The sequence below is a fragment of the Canis lupus genome, chromosome 32, assembly GCF_011100685.1.
Source record: "Canis lupus familiaris isolate Mischka breed German Shepherd chromosome 32, alternate assembly UU_Cfam_GSD_1.0, whole genome shotgun sequence".
NCBI classification, from domain to species: Eukaryota; Metazoa; Chordata; class Mammalia; order Carnivora; family Canidae; genus Canis; species Canis lupus.
The window spans coordinates 30,426,283-30,453,186 of record NC_049253.1 but is presented as its reverse complement, the minus strand read 5'-3'; the positions used below and the strand labels follow the sequence as shown (position 1 = coordinate 30,453,186).

The 26,904-nt window shown below is 36.6% G+C and overlaps 1 protein-coding gene across 10 annotated transcripts in view; it reads left to right on the top strand.

The window, feature by feature from the left end:
- Positions 1-26,904, top strand: part of ARHGAP24 (Rho GTPase activating protein 24) — a 743,240-nt gene that overhangs the window by 704,910 nt on the left and 11,426 nt on the right. For all 10 annotated transcript variants that reach the window (XM_038582212.1, XM_038582211.1, XM_038582218.1 and 7 more), the window contains 3 exons: positions 10,150-10,282; positions 13,563-13,636; positions 24,433-24,554. In XM_038582212.1, the coding sequence (XP_038438140.1) occupies positions 10,150-10,282; positions 13,563-13,636; positions 24,433-24,554 (329 nt within the window). The remainder of the gene's footprint in view (positions 1-10,149; positions 10,283-13,562; positions 13,637-24,432; positions 24,555-26,904) is intronic.

Here is a 26,904-nt window from a genome sequence, read left to right as displayed (position 1 = left end):
CAATTTAGGAAGCCTGAAAATTGTCATGTTTCAAAACAACTTCTAAAATTCTGTCAGAATATCATTTTTGTCCACTGAAGCAAAATGTCCACCTGTGTCAATGTAGAGTCATAATCTCATGAATGGGTTTAAAATTTCATAAGGGTCACAGCTCTAAATTAAGTCCAGTACCTTTATTTGTTTTGTACTCTAGAAATGCTCTCATGAATATGGATGCACCATACTTCCCACTTACACTGACTTCTCCTAAAATGGTCCAAGTAGAAAACAGAGCTAATATGATAAATTTCTGTGTTTGTGGGAGCAAAGTATCCTTTCCAACAAAAAGTGTGACAGATTTTAATATGAGACTCACAACAAATATGCAGCTGGATTTTTTAAAACTTTTTGTCCTCTCCCTCAATATATGTATCCATAAAAATAATCTGGGATGATGTCATTTAGCCTATATGTTAAGAATGCTTTTGTGTTATAACAAAAGACTGTTGAAGTGTTCAGAGAAGGAATGAGTTTTGCATGGACTTGGATGGTTTGGGAATTAGACTCATCTGGATATATCAGCAAATCCTTTCAAGTTCCTTCTAGCACTATTAGTTAGAGATTCAACTATGTAAAACCAGGCTTATATTTAATCTGCTCCTTTATAAGACACAAAGGTTTTGTTTTCTACCTTACTGACTTTACTAGAAAAAAATAAGTTTTCTGGAAAAGAATTTTTCATGATTTATTGTTTATCCCAGAATCAGATAATCAAAATTCTTCAAATGTTTGGCAGTTATGGAAGGAAATGGGCAATATGCAATAAAGTCAGTGTTGTTACTGTGTCTCCAATAAATAAATAAATATACATATATTATATATATATATATATATATATATAGTTGCTATTTAGTCTTTGTTAGCTAGAAAATTATTGTGATATTTGGCTCTGTTTTATTTTTTATTTTAAAATAGAAAGATTGAAGTATGTATGTAGGTGTTATATGCTAATAAGAAAATTTAAAAATACATTTTTAGCATAAATATACCCCCTCGAATCAGAACCTCAACAATACTTTTCTGAGAAATCCCTGGTTGCATATTCTGAAATCTCTCTAGGAAGAAAATAAATTGTTGAATGTATTTTGATGATCACGTTTTTTTTTGTTTCTCCTGAAATTCCTTCTGCAGAGTTTAGTAAAGGGAAAAACATGTAAGCAAAACAGTATAAAATTGTGAAGTAACTAAATGCAGCTGTAACTTCTCTACTGTAGCTAAGCCAGGTTCATTAGCTATTTGCTAAAATCTTGAGGATTATATGAAACTGAAATTACAACCCATAGCACTTCAAGCCCTTGATACAATTGAAACAAGAAAGAGCTATGTGATAAAGTCTCAGATATATACATTTACTAATGTAAAGACATGGAAATTGGTAGAGTCATGTAAACTCTCTCTGAAAGAATGCCTCAGGGTCTGTATGTCAGGAGTCAAATGTTGGGAAAGATAGCATATCCCATTTAAGCAACAACTGGAAGCTCACCACTTACAAAATCCGAATAGATAATATAAAGTATTTCTTCCAGTTATTTTTATTTATGAGCCATTCCTAGAGGAAATGTGAGGTGAGCAAGAGATGTCTTATCCCACCTCCCTCATATAGTCACATAATTCATTAAATAGTAAGTGCTATTTGTTTAGTATAATTTTATATTTTCTCTAAGTGAATTTTCTTTATATCTGTTACTGTGAGTAGTCTCTTTATACTCACCTAAAAATAGGTAATCTAAGTCAACAATAATCTAATCTTTTTAATCATTCTTACATTTTGGCATTTATTTTATACTTTGTGAGTTTAGGAAATTATGCTCCATAGAATAGCCAGAGAAAGTGCTAATGTATAGATATTACTTCAGCATAACTACCAACCTAGATTAAGAATGCTCATATTTACTACAAATGCTGAGCAAGCAAACTGTCTCCTTCATCTAAGGGCAACTATAGATACTCTGTAGAACTTTAAAGTCTTGAGCTTTTTACTGAAACAATTATACATAAATGCAGTGAAGATCTGCTGGCACTAATTAGTGAGAACAAAGTCCAACATGTATAGTCAATCAAGAAAAGTCTTAGTTTTCTTCATGCGTTACTAGATTTCCAAAGAACGAAATATATATTTATATGTATGCAGTATCTGTGTGTTATGTGTGTATGTATAGGATGTAGAGATACCCACACACTAAAAATAGAACCTCTGTGGTTTGTAAAAAGACTATCCCTAACCCCTAATCTCTTTATCATTAGTGACTTTCAAATAATTTCTTAGGTCAATCCTTTTTCTAAGCAATTATATGCATAATTGATATGAGTAGGATCTCAGTTTAATAAGAAAAATCTTTGTGGCTTCATTAACTTCAGCTTTAATTTCTATAGGAAAAATTTTTTATAACTTGGCTGTTAAGAGTTTGGACAATATTAATGTGTCACCTATAGTACAAGACTGTATCACCTGCATTTGAATATTGCTTCGAAGGTAAATTTGTATATAATATTGGTACTTAGGTCCCAAATCGCCAGAGTTGGAGGGACATATTAATTCATTTTAATAGCCATGTTGATTAATTAAGTAAACAATGACACTTAGGTTCTTTTAAAATTATTTATTTTTATTGAGATATAATTGACATATACCATCGTGTAAGTTTAAGGTATATGATGTGTTGGTCTGATACATTTATGTATTGCAATATGATCACCACCATAGTGTTAGCTAACACCCCTATCAAGTCACATAATTATATATTTTTTTCTATAATTTCTTTTTTTGTGGTGGAACCTTTAACATCAAGGCTCTTAGCAGCTTGGAAGTTTATAAAATAGCATTGTTGACTATATTCAATATGCTGTGCATTGGACCTCCAGAATTTACCTGCTACCTGAAGTTTAAGGTTATAGTTTTTTGTTATTGTTTTTGAAAGTGTATGCATATAAATGTACAAGGTAACCTGTTAAAATAGTTATATTGATCTAATACTGCTTTAAGGAAACTTTTGTGACTATTCTACATCAAGCCTTATAAATGCGTCAATCCCACTAGCCTTTCCCCTCCAATAAACTCATCTTGTTACTATAGCAGAGGAAGTCAGATTTTATCTTCTTTCTTTAATGTAGGGATTTACTTTAACTTACTTCAACATATTAGCTATTTATAAAGTGAATCAATGTTCTCTAGCTCAAACTAACTAAAGGATGACAACTCTAATGACTACTTTATAAAGTAAGCATATTGTTTCTTTGTGATGTATATTTATCTACATATGCTTATACATTTGCCCTTTCACTCAAATCTAATATTCAAAAGCTATACAACAAGGTATTTACTTGTCATTTATGTTTATTTGTTCCTAACAATTACCATTTATATGTGTATGTTCAGGGAACTGAGTATAGGAAGACAGACTTGCAACATAAAAACCAGTGAGCATTATATTACATTAATGGAGGTGAGTGATTTGAACTTCATTTGAGCAGGTTTTACATGACAATTTATGGGATCCAGTCATGAGTATTTTTAAAAACTTTCCAGGGGATTCCAATGTGCAGCTCAGTCTGAGCTAACCACTGTTAAGATTTAGGGTCTCAGGAAAAGCAAAACTTAAGCTGACTTCTTGAGTTTCTTGTTTATTTGTGTGAATGGTGATGCCATCATGGTTGAGAAAATGGCAAAGGAGGAATAATTTTATTGCAAGGTTTTTTGTTGTTGTTATCCAACTTTGTTTACATGGAGTTCAAAATATGTACAGAACATCTACAAATTCAATGGAAAGGTCTGGTGTAGGGATGCCTGGGTGGCTCAGTGGTTGAGCGCCAGCCTTCGTTTGGCCCAGGGCATGATCCTGGAATCCTGGGATTGAGTCCCACATCAGGCTCCCTGCATGGAGCCTGCTTCTCTCTCTGCCTATGTCTCTGCCTCTGTGTGTGTGTGTGTGTCTGCCTCTGTCCTTCTGTGTCTCTCATAAATAGATAGATAGATAGATAGATAGATAGATAGATAGATAGATAGATAGATAGATAAACTTTAAAAAAGAAAGGTCTGGTGTAAAGAGGTATACTTTGTAGTTATCATAGAAAAGTGATAGTTGAGCTTACATGTTTTGTACTTAGGTTTCTCAATCATAAGAATCATCTGAGGAGCTTTTTAAAAATCTCACTGCCCCTACCAATGATATCAGAATATATAGGACCCAATCATTGGCATTTTGAAAAACTTTTCATGAGACTCTAGTGTGCAACCAAGATCACTTTTTTCTCTATCACATTGATCTGACAATATTTCCATAAATCCACATTATCTGAAAGCACATTTCTAAGTTTCTGCTAACATTTCATTACCTAGTACTTTAACAGTACTAATTCATGGTTTTATAGGTAAGCTCATGAGATACAGATTTGGGAGTTTATATTAGTCACCTCAGGCTGCCATGACAAAATACCACAGACTGGGTGGTTTAACCAACAGAAACTTATTTTCTCACAGCTCTGGAGCCTGGATGTCTGAGATCAGGGTGCCAGCTTGGTCAGGTTCTGATAAGGGCTCTCTTTTTGGCTTCTCACCCTGTACTCACACAGCCTTTTCTCCTTGCATATACAAGGGAGCAAGGGGCTGGGGAGAAAGCCCTCTAGTGTCTTATAAGGGCACCAGTCTCATCAAACCAGGGTCCTATCCTCATGAGCTCTTCTAACCCCAATTATCTCTCCCAAAGGTTCCATCTCCCAATACCATCACATCAGAGGTTAGAGCTTCAACATGTGAATGAGAGAGGGGGCACAACTCAGGCTATAGTAGAGATCATCATGCAGTTGTCTGCCTTCATTACCTTTAAACTAAGAGCTTCATTTGGCACAAGAACTAATTCAGTGTAGTCCAGACAGGTAAAACTGTCTTCTTGCTGTGTATAATCCAGTGGTGACACATAACAACACAGAACCAGATTCAAGTTGCAGTTCAAAGTGTACCAGTTTTGACAGATACATAAGAAAAATAAGTTTGAACAGAACCAGACTTTTCTTGCAAACATGTAGTTTAGTTTGGAACTATGTACTACCTTCAGATCTGCTTTTCTGTGCCTTTGAATTGGGTGTAAAGAACAACATGTTATTTAAGAAAGTTTGACAGTATAGTCTGCATCATGGTAGTGTGGCTGAATATCCTAAGTCTCATCTAATGTTCTCCCTAGAGTTTGATGGATATGACTTTTTTCTTAATTTCAGATGAAGCTTAGGTCATCTTACTCTGTGTGTGCTTGTGTGTGTGTGTGCGTGTGTGTTGCAAATAAGTTCACAATATCCTTAATAATTTCCAGTGTGGGTGCATTGGAAATTCATTCTCTTCAGTGAAATCAACAGATTATATTGTGTTCTGTGCATAGCATCCAGAGTAAAAAAAAAATCCCATTTCTAATTCTGAGGTTTAAAAGTTTCAAGGTTTTTGCCTCTTGTGTTATTATTACACTTGTAATTACTGAGGCATTTGCACTGATCCATGTATGAGAGTCTGTTTATCAGGGAAGGAGGGGGTGGAGATAGCAGATGAACAAGGAAGGATTGTTGTCAGACTTCTTTATCCCTGTTCAGATCAGTGAGAGGCCTATATTATACATAGTTTATAAGTAGGACAGGCAATTTCCAGGAACTGTAAAGCACATTCTTAAGATCTCACATCTGACAAGGACTTAATAGCAGAATTTACAGGAAGTGTTAAGAAGTAGAATAAATGAGGTATTGGTATGGTATGGCAGAGTATTGATGGTGATTAGAGATAAACCCAAGGGGGACAAAAAGACCTATGTTGTCCATTTCTGTTTCACCCAGCATGTGGCATGAAGCCAAGCCCATCATAAGTATTCCAGAACTGTTTTTGATAGAAAGATTCCAGAATGACCAAAGACACACACGTGAGATTATAAAATTAGGTCGATCATCGAAAGGCTCATGAAATCCTCCCTATCAGGTTGGTAAAAAGACTATACATGAGGAAGCAGGACTCAGAAGTAAAGTCCAATTGCAATATAAGAAGAAAGCAAAACCTATCTGCTGATCAGTTAACGGACACATGATACAGAGCATCTCCTGCTCTGCTGGCTCCTTTACTCAGGATCCCGGGGCCTGTCTTTCCCTCTTTGCCATCACTGGTTAGAATGTGCATGATTATTTACCTTAATTTCTGAAAACAGGTTCTACCACCAGATGAGTGAAAGAGACCTGAGGTTTGTGTATTGATTATACATTTGCAAGTAGTCTTGAATTTCTACCCAAAAAGCATGACTTTAAAGCCATTCATATCTTAGTGATTAACCAGAAAGAATTTCATACCAGGGTGGTTGGTTTCTTGTTCAAGTACCCAAAATAGGGTTAGTAACAGGACCTGCTCACTGGACTGTTGTGAGGGCCTGACAAGAGAGTGAGATACATATAGGTGTGCTGCTGCTATTTATTCATTCATTCATTCATTCATTCATTCATTCATTCTCCATTGTATACTGACTTGCCACAATGCAGTCATTTCACCTTTTTTTTTTTTAAGTAGGCTCTATACCTGATGTGGAGCCCAATGCAGAGCTTGAACTCATGACCCTGAGATCAAGACCAGAGCTGAGATCAAGAGTCAGACACTCAACTAACTGAGCCACCCAGGCACCCTATCATTTCACTTTGGTAAAGACTGACAATATATTTCTCTGAGACAAAGATGGCACATTCCCCTAGGCGCATTGGGCAATTACCATACAATATTAGTATTTATCTGGCTGTCCATAGTAAGCAAATATTAATTAGTCAAAGTCATAGGTTTTCAGTGAGAAATAGGCTGGACAGTGTGATGCAGATGGCTCCCATTTTGTACAGTGGATACGAAGAGATTTTTCAGACAAGCACCAGACTTCCCGTTGTAGAGGGTGGCATTCTGGCAAGAAGGGCAGATGGACTGTGAGCGCCTTAAGGTGAATAAGAACTGGCACACATGCTGGGGTCTTCCCAGAAGTAATTGTTTTCTTCCATTCAGTGGAAAAGGACAGAGCCAGAAATGAGAATGCCAGGAAAATGTAGGTGTTTCTATTTCTACCAAATAACCTAAGTTTAATAAAGCCCCAGAAAGAGAGTAGTGTATTTTTAAAAGTTTTAGCCTCCAAGTAAATATTTAGTAGCCTTTGTTATTTGGAAAAAAAAAAAAAAAACACAGAAAAGTATTTGGTCGTTTTTTTCATCGTTTCTATATAACTAACCATGTATGGGTGTGTACTATAATGCTAGAAAGCTAATGTAAAGTATCACTTTAGGAAAGGAATAAAATCATCATACCATCCACGTCTCTTACCTTGATTCATAGCTCAAATATTTCTATTCTTGGAACATTGCTGCAGCTCTGGTGCTAAGAAAATTGCTGGTGGATGAAAAATGAGTCTGCAGCCTTTTCACCCTTCACAGCGTTGGAACCCTCTGACTACTCTAACTTTGCAATGGTGCCATCTAGTGTTCACACGTCCTAAGCACTACCCCTTAGTCTTCGTTAAGACTAACACAAAATAATATGTGTAGCAAGCAAGTTACCTTAAAAACAGTGTGGTGAGGGGGAGTCAATGTGATGAACTTCAGTCATTGAAACACTAGAACAGATTTTTCATTGAATTTCTTATTTCTCATTTCTCATTATTGCCCCATTTACTTATTACACTTCTTTCACAAATATGTTTATATATTCTGTCTATATGGTCATACAAATTGTAGACAACACTCCATGTTTTGAAGTTATACTTATTTTATATTTTATTTTTTATATTATTCTCCATACCTAACTATAATTCTAACACAATGGTCGTTGTCTTTGAAGACAATACAACCAACGTAGTTATGGGTTGTGGTTTTGTCAGTGCTGATGATTGTACCTTCAAAGGTCAGGTGCTTCACTACTTAGCCAGGGAAACAGAAGGGCTTTGATATGCATAAAATACAGTGTTTTTTTTTCCAAAACACAAAACAAAACAAAAACTAGTCTTACATATTGACACTATGATAGACCTATCAGTTTAAAAATTTTTTGTAGAAAGTAATTTGAGGGGACGTCTGGGTGGCTCAACGGTTGAGCCCCTGCCTTCCGCCCAGGATGTGATCCTGGAGTCCCAAGATCAAGTCCCACATCGGGCTCCCTGCATGCAGCCTGCTTCTCTCTCTGCCTGTTTCTCTGTCTCTCTCTCTGTGTCTCTCATGAATAAATAAATAAAATCCTTAAAAAAGAAAGAAAGAAAGCAATTTGAGGAATTAATGAGTTCAGGCACAGTTTTCGAGGTGTCCCAGAGATGTGATTTTTATTTTCCTTACTAGCCTCTGAGTTGACTTCTATACTGCCTATCAATTCAGAATTGTAAGAAAAAAAGAATAAATATAATTATGAAAGAACAAAATTAATTGAAGACAGGCCCTATTAGATCACCTCCCTCATTTTAACATCTGTAGAATGGTTGACAAAACATCTGCTCTGACTGACTGACATGGAAATGAAAAAGCTCAGCCTTTGCCCTAATTTAGAGGAGGGTGGAGTCCCAGGCTCTTGAGAATGCTGCCCACAGGCAAACCTCATCCAGTCCCACTCTGAAGTTGGCTCTCCGTTAGCTTTTTGTTTCCTCCTTTAGGACAGGATGTTCCCTCCCACTTTGGGCTCTGTTTACCTGCCTTGCTTTAATCAGGAATGCCTTCTTTTGTGCTTCTGCTCTCACTCGGTTAATTATTACACCTCTTCAGAGCTTGGCCTGTGCATCATTTCCTAAGAGAAGCCCTCCAACCCCTAATTGTTCTCTCTTGTTATTAGGTATCATCCAACACTTTTTCTTATTACCACTCACCATACTTTGCAATATGTGTGTTATTATCTACTTAATATTCCTTGTCCCACTAGATTATAAATTGCAAGCAAGCTGCAATAATCTTTTTTAACCATTTGGGGTCCTAGCCACTGTGTTTTCTATAGTTCAATATGATGTAGGCGTGTGGGAAATAGCTGATGAAATCAACCTAAGTCCAAAATTGAGAACTAAGATGCCCATTGTCCCAGCCTGTGTAGATTTGTGATGTCAACACTGCTTCCATATCACCCTTGGGGCAAGAGACTATTCACTGAGGCAGAAAATTCAGCTATATTGTCTCTCTCAAGGTCTACCTCCCTGGAGATATGCAGCACAGTGGGATTTTCATTCTCAATACCTGCAGTATCCCTGACCTTGTCCACCACCACTCTTCCACTTCTCAGGGTCAATTGGCCTTTCACTCCCTGCACACCAATTCCTCCTTGCCACACTTCTATCCTCCTCACCCAAAATAATAACTAAATAAATAAGCAAACAAACAAAATTCACTTCTTGTAGTCTTTACTGTGAGCCATCTTCATGAATTAACATAGAGATAGAGAGCACAAAATGTAAATTAATATTTGAAGAAATTATCCTGTCACTCTGGTAGTCAATAGGGAATAAAAATAAATTTTGCACATTATACAAAAGACAGGTGTATTTTCATAGTTTATTTTTGTAGTACATTCCTTCTCTTTCTAGAAGACTCTAAGGATTCTCAACTATGTTAGAATATTAGATGAGAAATCATGCTGAGAATCATCTTCAAAATCAGTTCTGCTTAAAAAGTTATAACATGTACAAAGTTTCTGATATCTGTAACCAATCACCAATGTCTTCTAAAGGATAAGAAATGAAGCTAGGATTCAGAACTGATTAATTGTCGTATTGAATACATGCATGCACGCATAGGTGGATTCCGTATTTTTTGTAAATTGTATTATATTTCATTTAAAGTCTGGTATCTTGGCATTGTTCTCCAAAGTTACCACTTTGGCCTAACATCAAGTACAGACAAAAGAAAAGTGCTTGAACTTCTGAATATTTCAAACCACACTGAAACTTCCCAGAGTCCTTCCAGATCCCTTTCTTCTCTACCTGTAGTAACATTTCAAAGGCAGAATGAAAGTATGTGCCTCTTAAAAGCTGAATTTACTGATTTAATTGCCAGTTCGTATAGAATTCTGACTCTTAAATGTGTTTTCGATGAAAAGCTAAACAGGATAATATAAAATTTACTCTGAAGAATATCTTCACACTTCTATCTCCACAGCAACACAGATGTACACACAGTGGCGTCACTTCTTAAACTCTATCTCCGAGAACTCCCAGAACCGGTCATTCCTTATGCAAAGTATGAAGATTTTTTGTCCTGTGCCAAACTGCTCAGCAAAGAAGAAGAAGCTGTAAGTGGATGCATCTATTTCTAAAAAAAAAGCCTTCATTTGTTTTTTTTTGTCATTGTTCTTAGTTTTTAACTTGTAAATTTCCTTTTGTCTCATTCTTGGATTGTTTTCCACTATTGTATTTATTGACATTATGCACACTTAGATATTACACACACAGCTCAGGTCCCATTTTTGATCCCCTACTCATCAAAAAGAAAAATGCAGGTCAATAAATGAAATGAGCACTCCTTGCCTACTTTGTTCCTCTAAACGATTATGTGCTGCATTAGGCCAAACATTCCATGAGCAAAGTGAATGCCTTATTTCATATTCTCTTTTCATTGTGTTCCTCTCTAAATTACCTAAATTACCTCCTACCAAATCTTAACTACCAAAAAAACAGCTTTATTGAGATATAATTCATATACTATATAATCACCTATTTAAAGTATACATTGAGTGCAGTCTAGTATATAGTTGACCCGTAAACAACATGGATTTGAACTACATGGATTCACTTACACATAGATTTTTTGCAATATGGTACTATAAATGTATTTTTTTCTTCCCTATGATTTTCTTTCTTTTTTAATTTTTTTAAATTTTTTTATTTTTTTTATAATAAATTTATTTTTTATTGGTGTTCAATTTGCCAACATACAGAATAACACCCAGTGCTCATCCCATCAAGTGCCCCCCTCAGTGCCCGTCACCCAGACACCTCCACCCCCTGCCCACCTCCCCTTCCACCACCCCTAGTTCGTTTCCCAGAGTTAGGAGTCTTTATGTTCTGTCTCCCTTTCTGATATTTCCCACACACTTCTTCTCCCTTCCCTTATGTTCCCTTTCACTATTATTTATATTCCCCAAATGAAAGGGACCATATAATGTTTGTCCTTCTCCAGTTGACTTACTTCACTCAGCATAATACCCTCCAGTTCCATCCACGTTGAAGCAAGTGGTGGGTATTTGTCGTTTCTAATGGCTGAGTAATATTCCATTGTATACATAAACCACATCTTTATCCATTCATCTTTCGATGGACACCAAGGCTCCTTCCACAGTTTGGCTATTGTCTATGATTTTCTTAATATTTTCTTTTCTCTAGCTTACCTTTTTGTAAGAGTACAGCAAAGAATGCATTAAACACACAAAATATTTGTTAATCAACTGTTTATGTTATCAGTAAGGTTTCCAGTCAACGATAGGCTATTAGTAACTAAGTTTTGAGGGAGACAAAAGTTATTCATGGATTTTCAAGTTGGGGGGGATTGGCATCCCGAGCCCCCACATTGCTCAAGGGTCAACTGCATTCTCAAGATTTGTGCAACCACTACCAAAATCTAATTTTAGAATATTCAGCACATTTTCATCATCTTATAGCCAATCCCATACTTATATCCCAGGCCCACCTACCCTTTCCCAGCTCTTGGCAGCTACTAATCTACTTTCTGGATCTATAGACTTGCCTATTTTGGCTGTTTCATATAAATGGAATCATTCATTACATTGTCTTCTGTGACTGGCTTCTTTCACTGTTTTTTAGGTTTATTCACACTATTCCACATATACCAGTATTTCATGCCATTTATTTATTTATTTATTTATTTATTTATTTATTTATCTATCTATCTATCTATCTATCCATCCATCCATCCATCCATCCATTTATCAGTTGTAGCACCCGTGCCTTGTTTCCATTGTTTGGCTATTATTACTAATGCTCCTGTGAATATCCATGTGCAAAGTTTGGCATGGACATATATCTGCATTTCTCCTGAGTATATACCTAGGAGGCAGAATTGCTGAGCCATATGTAACTCTGTGTTTTCTAAAGAGGTTCTGTCATTTTAAATTCCCACCAGCCATGTGTGCAGATTCCAACTTCTGCACATTTTTGCCAACACTTTTTATCTCTGTTTTTTACCACAGGCATCCTAATATATGTGAGGTGAAATCTCATTGAGCATGAGTTGCATTTACCTGATGGTTAATGATGTTAAGCATTTTTCCATGTACTTACTGGCTCATAGTGAGAGAGAGCTTGCTCACATGTGCACATGTGGGGGAGGGGCAGAGAGAAGGGGAAAGAGAATTTTTAGCAGACTCCTTGCTGAGTGCAAAACCCAATGCTGGACTCGATCCCATGACTCTGAGACCATGACTTGAGCCAAAATCAAGAATCAGACACTCAACAACTGAACCACCCAGGTGCTCCAAGTCTCTTCAGTTTTTGGATGGTGTCCTTTAAAACAGAAAAGTTTTTAATTGCAGTGAATCCAATTTACCTATTTTTCTTTTGTCACTCATGCTCTTAATGTCATATCTAAGAAGTCTTTAACCAAGTTCACCAGGATTTATTCCCTTATTTTCTTCTAAGACTTTTGTGACTTTAGCTCTTACATTTAAGTTTTAAGATACATTTTGAGTTAATTTTGGTTTATGATATGAGGAAAGGTCCAACTTCATCCTGTGGCATATGGCTATCCAGTTGTCTCAGAACCATTTGTTGGAAAGACTATTGTTTCCTCCACTGGATTTTCTTGGCACTCTTGTTGAAATCGCTGCCTATTTTTAAAATGAAGTTTTACTTTGTTGTGTAATATTGTCTGTGGTTGCTTTTGTACCACAACAGGAGAGTTGAGTAGTTGAGACAGAGACCATATGTCTCAGAAAGCTTGCAATATTTACCATCTGGCCTTTTTCAGAAAGAAGAACAAATCAAATTTGATTACATTATCTATTAGTTTTTCTGGGACCATTTACATTTTAGAAGGTCTACAAGGAGAAGAACCCAAGCAATTAATCCCTTTGCAAAATGTCCATGAAGAACAGGCTTTTCATTCTCCATCCCACCCAGTGTATCCTAGACATGGCCCATCTTGAGAGACCTGTTTGTCAGTAGACATGTGTTTGTCTGTTCTGAGCACGCCAGAAACGGAAAAGACCTTCACTACATTAAGGCTACTTTTTTTCCCCCAAATAACCTTATTATAAATGAGGCTATCCTCCCTTTTCATCAACTGTTAGCAAGCACTAAAAAGGCTAAAAAGGCTTCCCTTACATCTGTTTTTCCACAAATAGTACTTATGGAAATATTTGAAATACTTTTAAAAATCTTTGAAAATATTTGTGAAATGCCCTCTGTAATAGTGGCAAGGTTTCAGGACAGGATTCTTCACTGATGTTATGTGAAACTAATGAAAAAAAAAAAAAAACCTGTATACCTATTTTTTATTTGCTTTAATTCCAAGGCCAACACTTAGATAACATTTGTTCTCTATTTCTTTTTACTCAGGGTGTTAAGGAATTAGCAAAGCAGGTGAAGAGTTTGCCAGTGGTCAATTACAACCTCCTAAAGTATATTTGCAGGTAAGAATTGCCCTAAAGACAAAACCAAACAGAACAAGATTATATTTAGCCTGATACTAACTTTTGACAATGAATAAAGTCACTGAACTGCTCTGAGTTCTAGTTTTGACCTCTATGAAATTAAAGGATTTGACAAGATGATCTGAAGGTTTCTTTGAGCACTAAAATTGCTTGATTTTGTAATTTGTTTCTTCTGAGTCTTTCTTACTTCTACATATTAAAGATACGTTGCTTTGAACTTCCATCAAAGTTGTTTGTACATGTGCCATGTATCTTTGTTTGGAGAAGGAGCATTTACCTTGGCATGAAAAAGACCTGTATGAGAGTATAGTTTTTTTTTCCTTTTTTATATAAAATGTGCTGATTTTTATTTTATTTTTTTACGTTTGTTTTTATTTAAGTTCAATTTACCAACATATAGTATAACCCAGTGCTCATGCCATCAAGTGCCCTCCTCAGTGCCCATCACCCAGTTACCCCATGCCCCACCCATCTCCCCTTCCGCAAGCAACCCTTTGTTTCCCAGAATTAGGAGTCTCTCATGCTTTGTCTCCCTCTCTAATTTTTCCCACTCAGTTCCCCTCCATTCCATTATATCCTTTTCACTATTTCTTATATTCCACGTACAAGTGAAACCTTATGATTGTCTTTCTCTGATTGACTGCTTCACTCAGAATAATACCCTCCAGTTCCATCCACGTCGAAGCAAATAATGGGTATTCGTCCTTTCTAATGGCTGAGTAATATTCCATTGTATACATAGACCACATCTTCTTTATCCATTCATCTGTCGAAGGACATCATAGCTCCTTCCACAGCTTGGCTATTGTAGACATTCCTGCTATCAACATTGGGGTGCAGGTGTCCTGGCATTTCACTGCATCTGTATCTTTGGGGTAAATACCCAGTAGTGCAATTGCTGGGCCATAGGGTAGCTCTACTTTTAAATTTTTGAGGAACCTCCACACTGTTTTCCAGAGTGTCTGCACCAGTTTGCATTCCCACTAACAGTGCAAGAGGGAAAAAAGGGTTTCTCCACATCCTCTCCAATATTTGTTGTTTCCTGCCTTGCTAATTTTCCCCATTATCACTGCTGTGAGGTGGTATCTCATTGTGGTTTTGATTTGAATTTCCCTGATGACAAGTGATGCAGAACATTTTCTCATGTGCTTGTTGGCCATGTGTATGTCTTCTTTGGTGAAATTTCTGTTCATGTCTTCTGCCCATTTCATGATTGGATATTTTGTTTCTTGGGTGTTGTGTTTGATAAGTTCTTTATAGATCTTGGATACTAGCCCTTTATCTGATATGTCATTTGCAAATATCTTCTCCCATTCTGTAGGCTGTCTTTTAGTTTTGTTGACTGTTTCTTTTGCTGTGCAGAAGCTTCTTATCTTGATGAAGTCCCAATAATTCATTTTTGCTTTTATTTCCCTTTCCTTCATAGATGTATCTTTTTTTTTTTTATAGATGTATCTTGCAAAAAGTTGCTGTGGCCAAGTTCAAAAAGGGTGTTGCCTGTGTTCTCCTCTGGGATTTTGATGGATTCTTGCCTCACATTTAGATCTTTCAACCATTTTGAGTTGATCTTTGTGTATGGTGTTAAGAGAATGGTCTAGTTTCATTCTTCTGCACGTGGCTGTCTCAATTTTCCCAGCACCATTTATTGAATAAACTGTCCTTTTTCCAGTGGATATTCTTTCCTGCTTTGTAGAAGATGAGTTGACCATAGAGTTGAGGGCCCATTTCTGGGTTCTCTATTCTGTTCCATTGATCTATGTGTCTGTTTATTTGTGCAGTATCATACTATCTTGATGATCACAGCTCTGTAATACAGCTTGAAATCCAGCATTGTGATGCCCCCGGCATTGGTTTTCTTTTTAGTGTTCCTCTAGCTATTCGGGGTCTGTTCTGATTGCATAAAAATCTTAAGATGATTTGTTCCAACTCTATGAAGAAAGTCCATGGTATTTTGATAGGGCTTGAATTGAACATGTACATTGCTCTGGGTAGCATAGACATTTTCATAATATTGATTCTTCCATTCCAATCCACGAGCATGGAAAGTTTTCCATTTCTTTGTGTCTTCCTCAATTTCTTTCATTAGTGTTCTGTAGTTTTTAGGGTATAGATCCTTTACCTCTTTGGTTAGGTTTATTCCTAGGTATCTTACGCTTTTGGGTGCAATTGTAAATGGGATTGATTCCTTAATTTCTCCTTCTTCTGTATCACTGTTAGTGTATAGAAATGCCACTGATTTCGTGCGTTGATTTTGTATCCTGCCACACTGCCAAATTGCTGTATGAGATCTAGCAATCTTGGGGTGGAGTCTTTTGGGTTTTCTACATACAATATCATGTCCTCTACAAAGAGTGGGGGTTTGGCTTTTTTGCCATTTTGAATGCCTTTTATTGCTTTTTGTTGCCTGATTGCTGAGGCTAGGACTTCTAGTACTATGTTGAATAACAGTGGTGAGAGTGGATATACCTGTCGTGTTCCTGATCTTAGGGAAAAGGCTTTTAGTTTTTCCTCCATTGAGAATGATATTCGGGGCAGCCCTGGTGGTGCAGCAGTTTGGCGCCACCTGCAGCCTGGGGTGTGATCCTGGAGACCCAGGATCGAGTCCCACATCGGGCTCCCTGAATGGAGCCTGCTCCTCCCTCTGTCTGTGTCTCTGCCTCTCTCTCTCTCTCTCTCTGTGTATATGAATAAATAAATAAAATCTTTTAAAAAAAAGAGAGAGAATGAGGTATCCCTGGGTGGCGCAGCGGTTTAGCACCTGCCTTTGGCCCAGGGCGCTATCCTGGAGACCCGGGATCGAATCCCACATCGGGCTCCCGGTGCATGGAGCCTGCTTCTCCCTCTGCCTGTGTCTCTGCCTCTCTCTCTCTCTCTCTCTGTGTGACTATCATAAATAAAATAATAATAAAAAAGAAGAGAATGATATTCGGTGTGGGCTTTTCATAAATGACTTTTGAGATATTGAGGAATGTGCCCTCTATCCCTACACTATGAAGAGTTTTGATCAGGAATGGATGCTGTATTTTGTCAAATGCTTTCTCTGCATCTATTGAGAGGATCATATAGTTCTTGTTTTTTCTCTTGTTGATGTGATGTATCACATTGACTATTTACCAGTGTTGAACCACCCTTGCATCCTGGGGATAAATCCCACTTGGTCATGGTGCATAATCCTCTTAATGTACTGTTGGATCCTATTGGCTAGTATCTTGGTGGGAATTTTTGCATCCATGTTTATTAAGAATATTGGTCTGTAATTCTCTTTTTTGGTGGTGTCTTTGTCTGGTTTTAGGATCAAGGTAATGCTGGCCTCATAAAACGAGTTTGGAAGTATTCCCTCTCTATCCTTCAAAACAGCTTTAGTAAAATAGGCATTATTAAAAAAAATATTTTATTTATTTATTCATGAGAGACACAGAGAGACACAGGCAGAGACACAGGTAGAGGGAGAAGCAGGATCCACACTGGGACCCCAATATGGGACTCAATCCTGTGACTCCAGGACCACACCCCTGGGCTGAAGGCAGGCGTCAAACTGCTTAGCCACCGAAGTGTCCCAAATAGGTATTATTTCTTCTTTAAACATTTGGTAGAATTCCCCTGGAAAGCCATCAGGCCCTGGACTTTTGCATCTTGGGAGGTTTTTGATAACTGCTTCACTTTCTTCCCTGGTTATTGGCCTGTTCAGGTTTTCTATTTTTTTCTGTTCCAGTTTTGACAATTTGTGGGTTTCCAGAAATGCATCCATTTCTTCTAGATTGCCTGATTTTTTTGGCATATAGCTGCTCATAATACGTTTTTAAAATCATTTGTATTTCCTTGGTATTGGTTGTAATCTCTCCTCTTTCATTCGTAATTTTATTGAGTCTTTTTTATTTTTAATAAGACTGGCTAGGGGTTTATCTATCTTATTAATTCTTTCAAAGAACGAGCTCCTGGTTTTGTTGAACTGTTCTACAGTTCTGATCTCTATTTCATTGAGTTCTGCTCAAATCATTATTATCTCTCTTCTGCTTGGTGTAGGCTTTACTTGCTGTTCTTTCTCCAATTCCTTTAGGTGCAAGGTTAGCTTGTACATTTGAGGTTTTTTTTCCAATTTTTTGAGGGATGCTTGTATTGCGATGTATTTCCCTCTTAGGACTGCTTTTGCTGTGTCCAAAAGATTTTGAACAATTGTATCTTCATTTCCATTAGTTTCTATGAATCTTTTTAATTCTTCTCTAATTTCCTGGTTGACCCATTCATCTTTTAGTAGGATGCTCTTTAACCTCCATGTGTTTGAGTTTCTTCCAAATTTCTTCTTGATTGAGTTCTAGTTTCAAAGCATTGTGATCTGAAACTATGCAGGGGAATCGGTTGAAACCTGATTTGTGACCCAGTATGTGGTCCAATCTGGAGAAAGTTCCATTTGCACTTGAGAAGAATGTGTATTCTGTTGCATTAGGATGGAAAGTTCTGTATATATCTGTGAAATCCATCTGGTCCAGTGTATCATTTAAGGTTCTTGTTTCTTTGGTGATGTTGTGATAAGAATATTTGTCATTTGCTGAATGTGCCGTGTTGAAGTCTCCTACTCTTAGTGTATTATTACCTAAGTATCTCTTTACTCTAGTTATTAATTGATTGATATACTTGATTGCTCCCACACTAGGGGCATAAATATTCATGATTGTTAGGTCTTCTTGTTGGATAGACCCCTTAAGGTATAGTGTCCCTCTTCATCTCTTACTACAGTCTTTGGGATAAACTTTAATTCATCTGATATGAGGATTCCTACCCCAGCTTTCTTTTGAGAACCATTTGAATGGTAAATGGTTCTCCACCCCTTCATTTTCAGGCTGACGGTGTCCTTAGGTCTATCATAAGTCTCTTATAGACAGCAAATAGATGGGTCTTGCTTTTTTATTCAGTCCAATATCCTGAGTCTTTTGATGGTACCATTTAGCCCATTCACATTCAAAGTAACTATTGAAAGATATGAATTTAGTGTCCTCACATTACCTATTCAGTTCCTGTTTTGTGGATTATTTCTTTGGGCTCCCTCTTTCTTTTACAGCGTCCCCCTTAATATTTCTTGCAGGGCCAGTTTGGTGGTCACATATTCTTTCAGTTTCTGCCTATCCTGGAAGCCCTTTATCTCTCCTTCTATTCTGAATGAGAGCCTTGCTGGGTAAAGTACTCTTGGCTGCATGTTCTTCTCATTTAGGACCCTGACTATGTTATGCCCCCCCTTTCTGGCCTGCCAGGCCTCTGTGAAGAGGTCTACTGTTAATCTGATATTTCTCCCCTTATAAGTTAAGAATTTCTTGTCTTGTGCTGCTTTGAGAATTTTCTCTTTATCTTTGGAATTTGCAAGTTTTGCTATGAAATGTCGAGGTGTTGAACAGTTTTCATTGATTTTTTGGGGTGTCCTCTCTATCTCCTGGATCTGAATACCTGTTTCCTTCCCCAGATTTGGGAAGTTCTCAGCTAGTTTTTTCAAATATATTTTGTGGTCCTCTCTCTCTCAGCCTCTTCTGGAATCCCAGTTAGATTATATTCTTCCTTCTCAGGCTATCATTTGTTTCTCTAAGCCTTTCCTCATGGACTCTTAATTGTTTTTCTATTTTTTCATCAGCTTACTTCCTTACCATAACTTGTCTTCTATGTCACTCACTCTCTCTTTCATTAGCCCTTGCCATTAGAACATCCAGTTTGGATTGCATCTCATTTAATCTGTTTTTAATTTCAGCCTGATTAGATCTCAATTCTGCAGTAACAAAGTCTCTAGAGTCCTTTATGCATTTTTCCAGAGCCACCAGTAGCTTTATAACTGTACTTTTGAATTGAGTTTCTGACATAGTATTGAAATCCAAATTCTGTAACTCTGTGGCAGAGAGTACTGTTTCCGGTTCTTTCTTTTGTGGTGAATTCTTCCTTCTAGTCATTTTATCCAGTGCAGACTGGCTCTATGAGTAGGCTGAGTCAAAAATATCAACCATGACCTAAGTAAAATACACCCTTGATGATTCTGAAGAGGTCAGAGATCAGAAAATAAAAGAAAAGAAGAATAGAACAAAATAAAACAAAAAGACCACTAAAGTGAAAAACAAATTTTAAAACAAAGTAGTAAAAATAAAAAGCCAAAAACCAAAAACAAAGAAGAAGAAAAAAGAAAAAAAAAAAGAAAGAAAGAAAATTAAAGAAAAGAAAAAAAAAAGGAGGGGATGGTGGTGGTGAGGAAGTAGTAGTGGACAGAGAATGTAGTCTACTTGAGAGGTCCTACAAGGTGATCCTCTTGGTTCTGAGTGTATTAAGTTCTGTATGTTAGAAGATGCTCAATCCCAAATTTATACAAACCACCAATCCTTATATAAAGCCCCAACACTGACCACAAAAACATAAACAAGATTAGAAAGGGGGTACAGAATGGGAAGGAAAAGAGAGAATATAATCTCACAGAACGAACCAACACAGTGTTCCACTTGGTTCTGGGTATATTTTGGTTGTGTGTTAGAAGGTACTAACTTCCACCATTGTAAAACAAAATGAGGCAGAAAAACAAAAACAAAAACAAAATACCCATATCTCATATATCTACCAAAATTAAGTTGAATACATTGAAGAGAATCCAGAAGTGAAAAATATATCTAAGGTATGTAATTGTAGAAATATGAAAGTCAAAAAGGAAAAAAACTTAAAAATGAAGAGTTGGTAAAATATTGTATTTAAGGTGGGAAAAGAAAAAAATATTGGAAATTTTTAGTCTGATATAAAAATGAGTCGTAATGGGAAAAAAAAAAGGACCGTCTAGTTCAATATACTATTTTCCCTCAGTCCTGGAGCTTTCCAGTCCTGCTTTTTCAATAAACTTGCTTTTCCCCTGTCCTTCTAGCTGGTCTTCTGGGGAAAGTGTCTGCTGTGCTGATTCTCAGGTGTCTGTACCAGGGAGAGATGCCCCGTCTCCTGCCAGGTGGGGGCTCGGTGGGAGTGTCTACTCGTGAGGCCTGTGTTCCCTAGTGGCCCCACCTCTCCTAGGCACATGGTGAAACAAGGAGGAACAACAACACTGGCAGCGGCCAGGTTTCCAGCTCTGGAGTCAAGTCAGTAGCCAGTCTCCCTGTCAACACTGGTCTAGATTCTCCTGGGGGCCAGTGTAGCTGTGGTGATCTGCACAGCTTGGGGGAATCCAGCAGCAGTAGGGTTCTTACTTTCCTGTGCCCTCCCCGCTTCCGCCTGTCCCAGGGGGAGTGCAGGATGGCTGGCTTTGTCCACTTGGATGCCCTGGGATCTGGAGCCCTGTGCCACTGGACCCGTGCTCCCAGGGACCACCTCTCCTGGAGGGAATGGGGCACAACCACCTCCATCCATTGCCAGGCTTTAGTGTAAAGGCCACTCCGGAGCCTACCCACCTAACTGACTGGCCTCTCCCAAATGCCCCCAAAGGGTTGCTGTCCTCCAACCCTTTACCAATTTCAGGACTGCATTTTGCAGTGACCTTTCCCCCACGGGCCCCTCCTCTTATAGTGACTTCAGGAATCTTGAGGCTTCACTATCCCTCCTGTGATTCTGCCCAATTTCCCTGCTAAGCACTTTCCATCAGGGAAAATTCCCTGTGCAGATTTGTAAAGTTTCCACTTCTCCAGGACTGGGCTTTCCTGCCTCAGAGGCTTTCGCTGCTCTGCTTCAGCCCTGCTAGTCACGGTTCTCCCTCTCCCACTTTATTCTTTTGTGTTTTTTTTCACCTTCCTACCTTGTTAGAAGTGAAAACCCTTCTCTCTGTAGCGTTCCTGGCTGTTGTCTCTTTAAATCTCAGGTTGAATTAGTAGCTGTTCAGGATGTTTTGAAAGTTATCTAGATAAGTTTGTGGGATCAGGATGAGTTGAGGACCCCTACTCCTCTGCCATCTTGCACATAATCCATTGTCCTGATTTTTAAATGATTGGGAGTCCAGTTTCTATCACTGACTTTTTATGTGTCTTTATGCAATTTTCTTAGCCTCTGTAAGTGTCCTCTCAGATAAAAGAGTATTGAAAACACATGTTTCACACAGTTGTTTTAAAATTTAAATTGTATTTTAAATTGATAATTATTATTTTCTTTTTATTTCTCTCTTATCTCAATTCATTAAAAAGACATTATTATTCAATTCTGTTAGGCCAATAATTGTGCCTGGTAAAGCCCTCACTCATGACCATATTTATCTTACGCCCTGTGATAGTATATGCCATGTCTGTGCACCTGTTTAAGAAACCATATGATTTTATTTCTATGTGGAATTTAAGAAACAAAACAAACAATAATGGGGGGGGAAAGAGAGAACAAACCAAGAAACAGACTCTTAACTATAGAGAACAAACTGATGGTTACTAGAGGGGAGGTGGGTGAGGGGATGGGTGAAATCGGTGATAGGTGTTAAGGAGGACACTTGTTGTGAGGAGTACTGGATGTGGTATGGAAGTGGTGAATTACTATATTGTGCACCTGAAACTAATAATACACTGTATATTAGCTAACTGGAATGTAAATAAAACTTAAAGAATAAAGACATCAGATAAATAAAATTGAAACATATTACATTTAAATAAAGAGATGATGATTGACACTGTAAGTCACTGTAAGATATCTTAAATGAAAGCTTCCCAGTTTATTTTTAAGTAATTCAAATTTTTAATTCAATACGGTATTATCATGTGCATATGTTTTTTTGTGTTGTGTCATGATTAGATAAATGTTCACCAGACTGAGAACTATGCCAGACACTGTGGATCTCACTGTTAACCGTAATTGAGTAGAAATTCAAGAATCTCCTACTGTAACTTTTTCTGGTGATAGTAGGAAGCAAATATGAGCTTAGGTTTCATAATTTAAAAATGAAAAGAAATAGTCTCACTGATAACATAGGGTCATTAATACATCAGGGTTCTGTTCTAAGATTTTAAACTAATTTAAGCTGTTGTGTTGAATGAAAAAGGGGAATAGCCTCTTTAAAAAGGAGAAGGCACTTCCTTGAGAACTGTATTATAGTCTTTATCTCCACAGGAGAACTTTACTTCTCTTGAACATTTAAGCAGACTTTTGGTTTCAGCTATTTCAAATAAGAAATTACGGTGGTATGAGTTTTTGCCCTTCAGTTCTATCATAGCTTGGTCTATCTAACAGTAATTAATATGTGGAACAGATGCCTTTCTTCAAAGTCACAGGGGAATAGTCAAGAACTCAGACTCTAGAGTCAGATGATCTGGGTTCAAATCTCAGCTCTGTGTCCTTGGAGAATATTCTTAACCACTCTGGTGCCACATATGTCTTACCTGTAAAGTGGAAATAAGCATAGTATTTTCCTCACACAGTTGCTTTGAGAATTTAATAAGTTAGAACAATGAAATATATAAACACATAAAATATATTATTTTAAATCACCATGAGTTCTCTCATTTTGCTTCACATTATACACTCTAGCTTCATCCATATTGTTGCAGATGGCAAGATTTCATTCTTTTTAATGGCTGAATAATATTCCATTATATATGTATATATTCATTATATATATATTCACATATACATATGTTATATGTGAATATAATATATATTCTTTATATATATGAATATAATATATATATTCTTTACTTTATACAATATTTATATTCTTCATATAATATATGTATATGTGAATATATATATATATTCTTTACCCATTCATCTATGCTAAGTGAAATAAGTCAGTCAGAGAAAGACAAATACCATATGTTTTCATTCATATGTGGAATTTAAGAAGTCAAAGAGATGAACATAGGGGAAGAGGGGGAATAATGAGAGAGAGAGAGAGAGAGAGAGAGAGAGAAGCAAACTATAGAAGACTCTTAACTGTAGAGAACAAACCGAGGGTTGATGGAGGGGAGGTGGAGGAGGGGAATGGGCTAAATGGTGATGGGTATTAAGGATGGCACTTGTTGGGATCAGCAATGGGTGTTATATGTAAATGATGAATCACTAAATCCTACTCCAGTATGTTAACTAACTAGAATTTAAATAAAAATTTGAAACAAAAATAAATAAGTAAATAAAACCAAATGAAAAAATAATAAGTTCTTTCTTATTTCTCATCACTTCCTCTTTGTCTCATCAGTACAATTAGTAAGCCATGAATTCTAGAAATGAAGAGGGGATGGGGAATGAAAAAAGACAGCAAAACTATAAAAATAATCCCTCCTACTAAAATTATTTGGGGGAGGAGTCAGTTTCACATCTCTTATTCTTTAACACCTGATAAATTGAAAAAAAAGTTCCAGTTTTTCATTATCAGTGAACTAAGGTTTTAATTTAAACCATGTTTGAATTCATTTTTTAATAAGCTATAAATTTGAAGTTCACAAATTACTCAATAAGGTGGGTTGATTCCTCCTCTCTGAAATAAAGGGTTGTACCAGATGATATTATTTATAGTTCTCAAATAGAATGTACATATAAATTTAATGTTTTATTTAAGGATTGAAAGAAAATCCACATTCTTGAATCTCATGTCCATATTATCCAAATACACCTGTTTCTGTGATCAACACAGGAAGTGAAACTAAGCCAGGGCCAGAGATGATATTTGATATGATCCCCTCAAGTCTGATTCTTAATCATTTACAATATATTTTCCCAACATGTGACTGAGAGATGTTTGAATTTCTAAATACTTTTGTCTCCATATTGGATTTGAACATATTCTATTTAATAATTTTCCCAATAAATCACTTTCTTCCACTGACAAATTTGATCCCATTGTTTGTTCATGTTCTTATACCCAACAGGTTCTTGGATGAAGTACAGTCCTATTCTGGAGTTAACAAAATGAGTGTGCAGAACTTGGCCACTGTCTTTGGCCCTAATATCCTACGCCCCAAAGTGGAAGATCCTTTGACTATCATGGAGGGTAAGTAAATTATTAACCTATACCTTCATGAAGAGAACAATAAACTCTTTTGTTTGTTTTGTTTTTTCTAAAATTTATTTATATTCTCTATACCAAAAGTGGGTCTCCAATTCACAACCTTCAGATCAAGAGTCATATGCTCTATTGACTGAGCCAGCCAGGCACTCCTAATCACCTGTCTTTTGGTTGATCAGAGTGTATTCTTTTCTGAGGAATCTAGGGAAATACGTATCTGTGTGGTAACTCCATTTATTGACCTAAGTTCTTTAAGTACAAACTCTTCTCATTAGGAGTCAGGCATTCTTTTGAGTTTACTAAACATAATTTACTAAAAGATTCCTCAGTAGCCTTACAAGAGTAAATCAGCTGTAAAGTACTATGAAAGAACTAGAAAAATCTAGTTCACTTTTTGAGCCTCATGCAATTTTCAGAAAGTTTTAAAAGTAACTATTTTAAGCTAATATATTTTTATTAATTTTGGTTTTATTTGTCTGATTTCAAGAAGTAGAAAAAATGGTTCTCTGTAAGATAATGCTGCTTATAAACTGTTTTGAAACATGAATTGTTTTCTAGATTAGAAAATGCCTCAAATTCTTTTCCACAATGAACTTCTACTTCCATTTGTTTCCAGCAGGCCTTACTGCTTAAGTGCCCTTTTTACCTATGGCCATTAATACTATCATTGTTTTCTAAAAATTGGACTAATTGGGATACGTGGGTGGCTCAGTGATTGTCTGCCTTTGGCTCAGGGCATGATCCCAGGATCCTGGGATTGAGTTCCACAGTGGCCTCCCCACAGGGAGCCTGCTTCTCCCTCTGCCAATGTCTCTGCCTCTCTCTATGTGTCTCTCATGAATAAATAAATAAAATCTTTTTTTAAAAAAATGGACTAATTGAACATTTAAGAATTTAGTAAGGAAGGGGGAAAGAGAAAGATGATTTTTAGTTTTACTCTGAGCTTATTTAGAACAAAATATACTCCTGATACCTTCCTTTCTTGAAAATTCTAATATTTTCATTCCTCTATGTCATATGAGACAGAAAGAAAGCTTTTTAAGTGTCTGCCTACATCAGCTCAGCTTCATTTCCTTGTCAGATATTTAGGGCGATATTAACCGAACATCAGATTTTGGGCAGTACGTTAGTTGGTACAGAAAACGTAATTTCTTTTGGAAGAGTTTAGCAGACATTAGGAAATGTAAAATGTGAAGCTATATGAAGCATACAGATACTTTAGTCTATTGTTTTCTAAAACTTTTATTATGAACTAGAATGTATATGATAAGGAAAACCACCAATAACAGGCACACATATAAATCTTAGTGAATTTATATAAGACAAATACTCTAGGGAATGCCTGGGTGGCTCAGTGGTTGAGTGTCTGCCTTCAGTTCAGGGCGTGATCCTGGGGTCCTGGGATAGAGTCTGCATCGGGCTCCCTGTGGGGAGTCTGCTTCTCCTTCTGCCTGTGTCCTGCCTCTCTTTCTGTGTGTCTCTCACAAATAAATAAATACAATCTTTGAAAAGAAAAAAAGAAGACAATACTCTAGAAATCATCACCTAGGTAGAGAAAGAAAACTTTTTTAGGCATCCCAAAAGTCCATTGCTGTGTCCTGTTCCTCCATCTTACTGCTCCACTCACTTAAAATTCTATTTTACTACACAGACATTTTAATCAATCACTTCCTTGAATTTCGGTGTAGTTTTATCAACAAAATATATTTCCTGCGCATTATATTAATTTTACAATTATTTTATTTGATATCTTTTTAACATCTTTGGCCCTAATATCCTGACTTCAGTAACATAAAAAGGATAATAAACCAACACCAGTGGGTTTTAATCCCAGGAAGGAAAACTTGGCTAGCCATTTAAAAATCAATGTAATTCACCATATTAACAGACAAAAAAATTTTTCTTAAAAATCTTCTCCATGGATACAAAAAAGTATTTTACAAAATCTAATGCCATTCATGATAAAGACTGTTAGCAAATTAGAAATAAAAGGAACTTAACCTAAGAAAAGTTGTCTATAAAAAATGTAGTTATAATATTATACTTAATGGTGAAAGATGAATGCTTTCCCCCGAAGATTGGGCATAAGGTAAGATTGCCTATTTTTGGCCCTTCATCTGTAGTAAAAATCCTAGCTAGTGCAACAAAATATTAAGAAGGAATTGAAGGCAAACAGATTAGAAAAGGAAGTTGTAAAACTCTGTTTATTCACAGACAACATGATAATTTATGTAGAAAATTCTAGGGAATCTACAAGGAAAGCTACTATAACTAATAAGTGAACTCATCAAGGTCACATGGTATAATGTCAATTCATAAAAATTCATTTATTTCT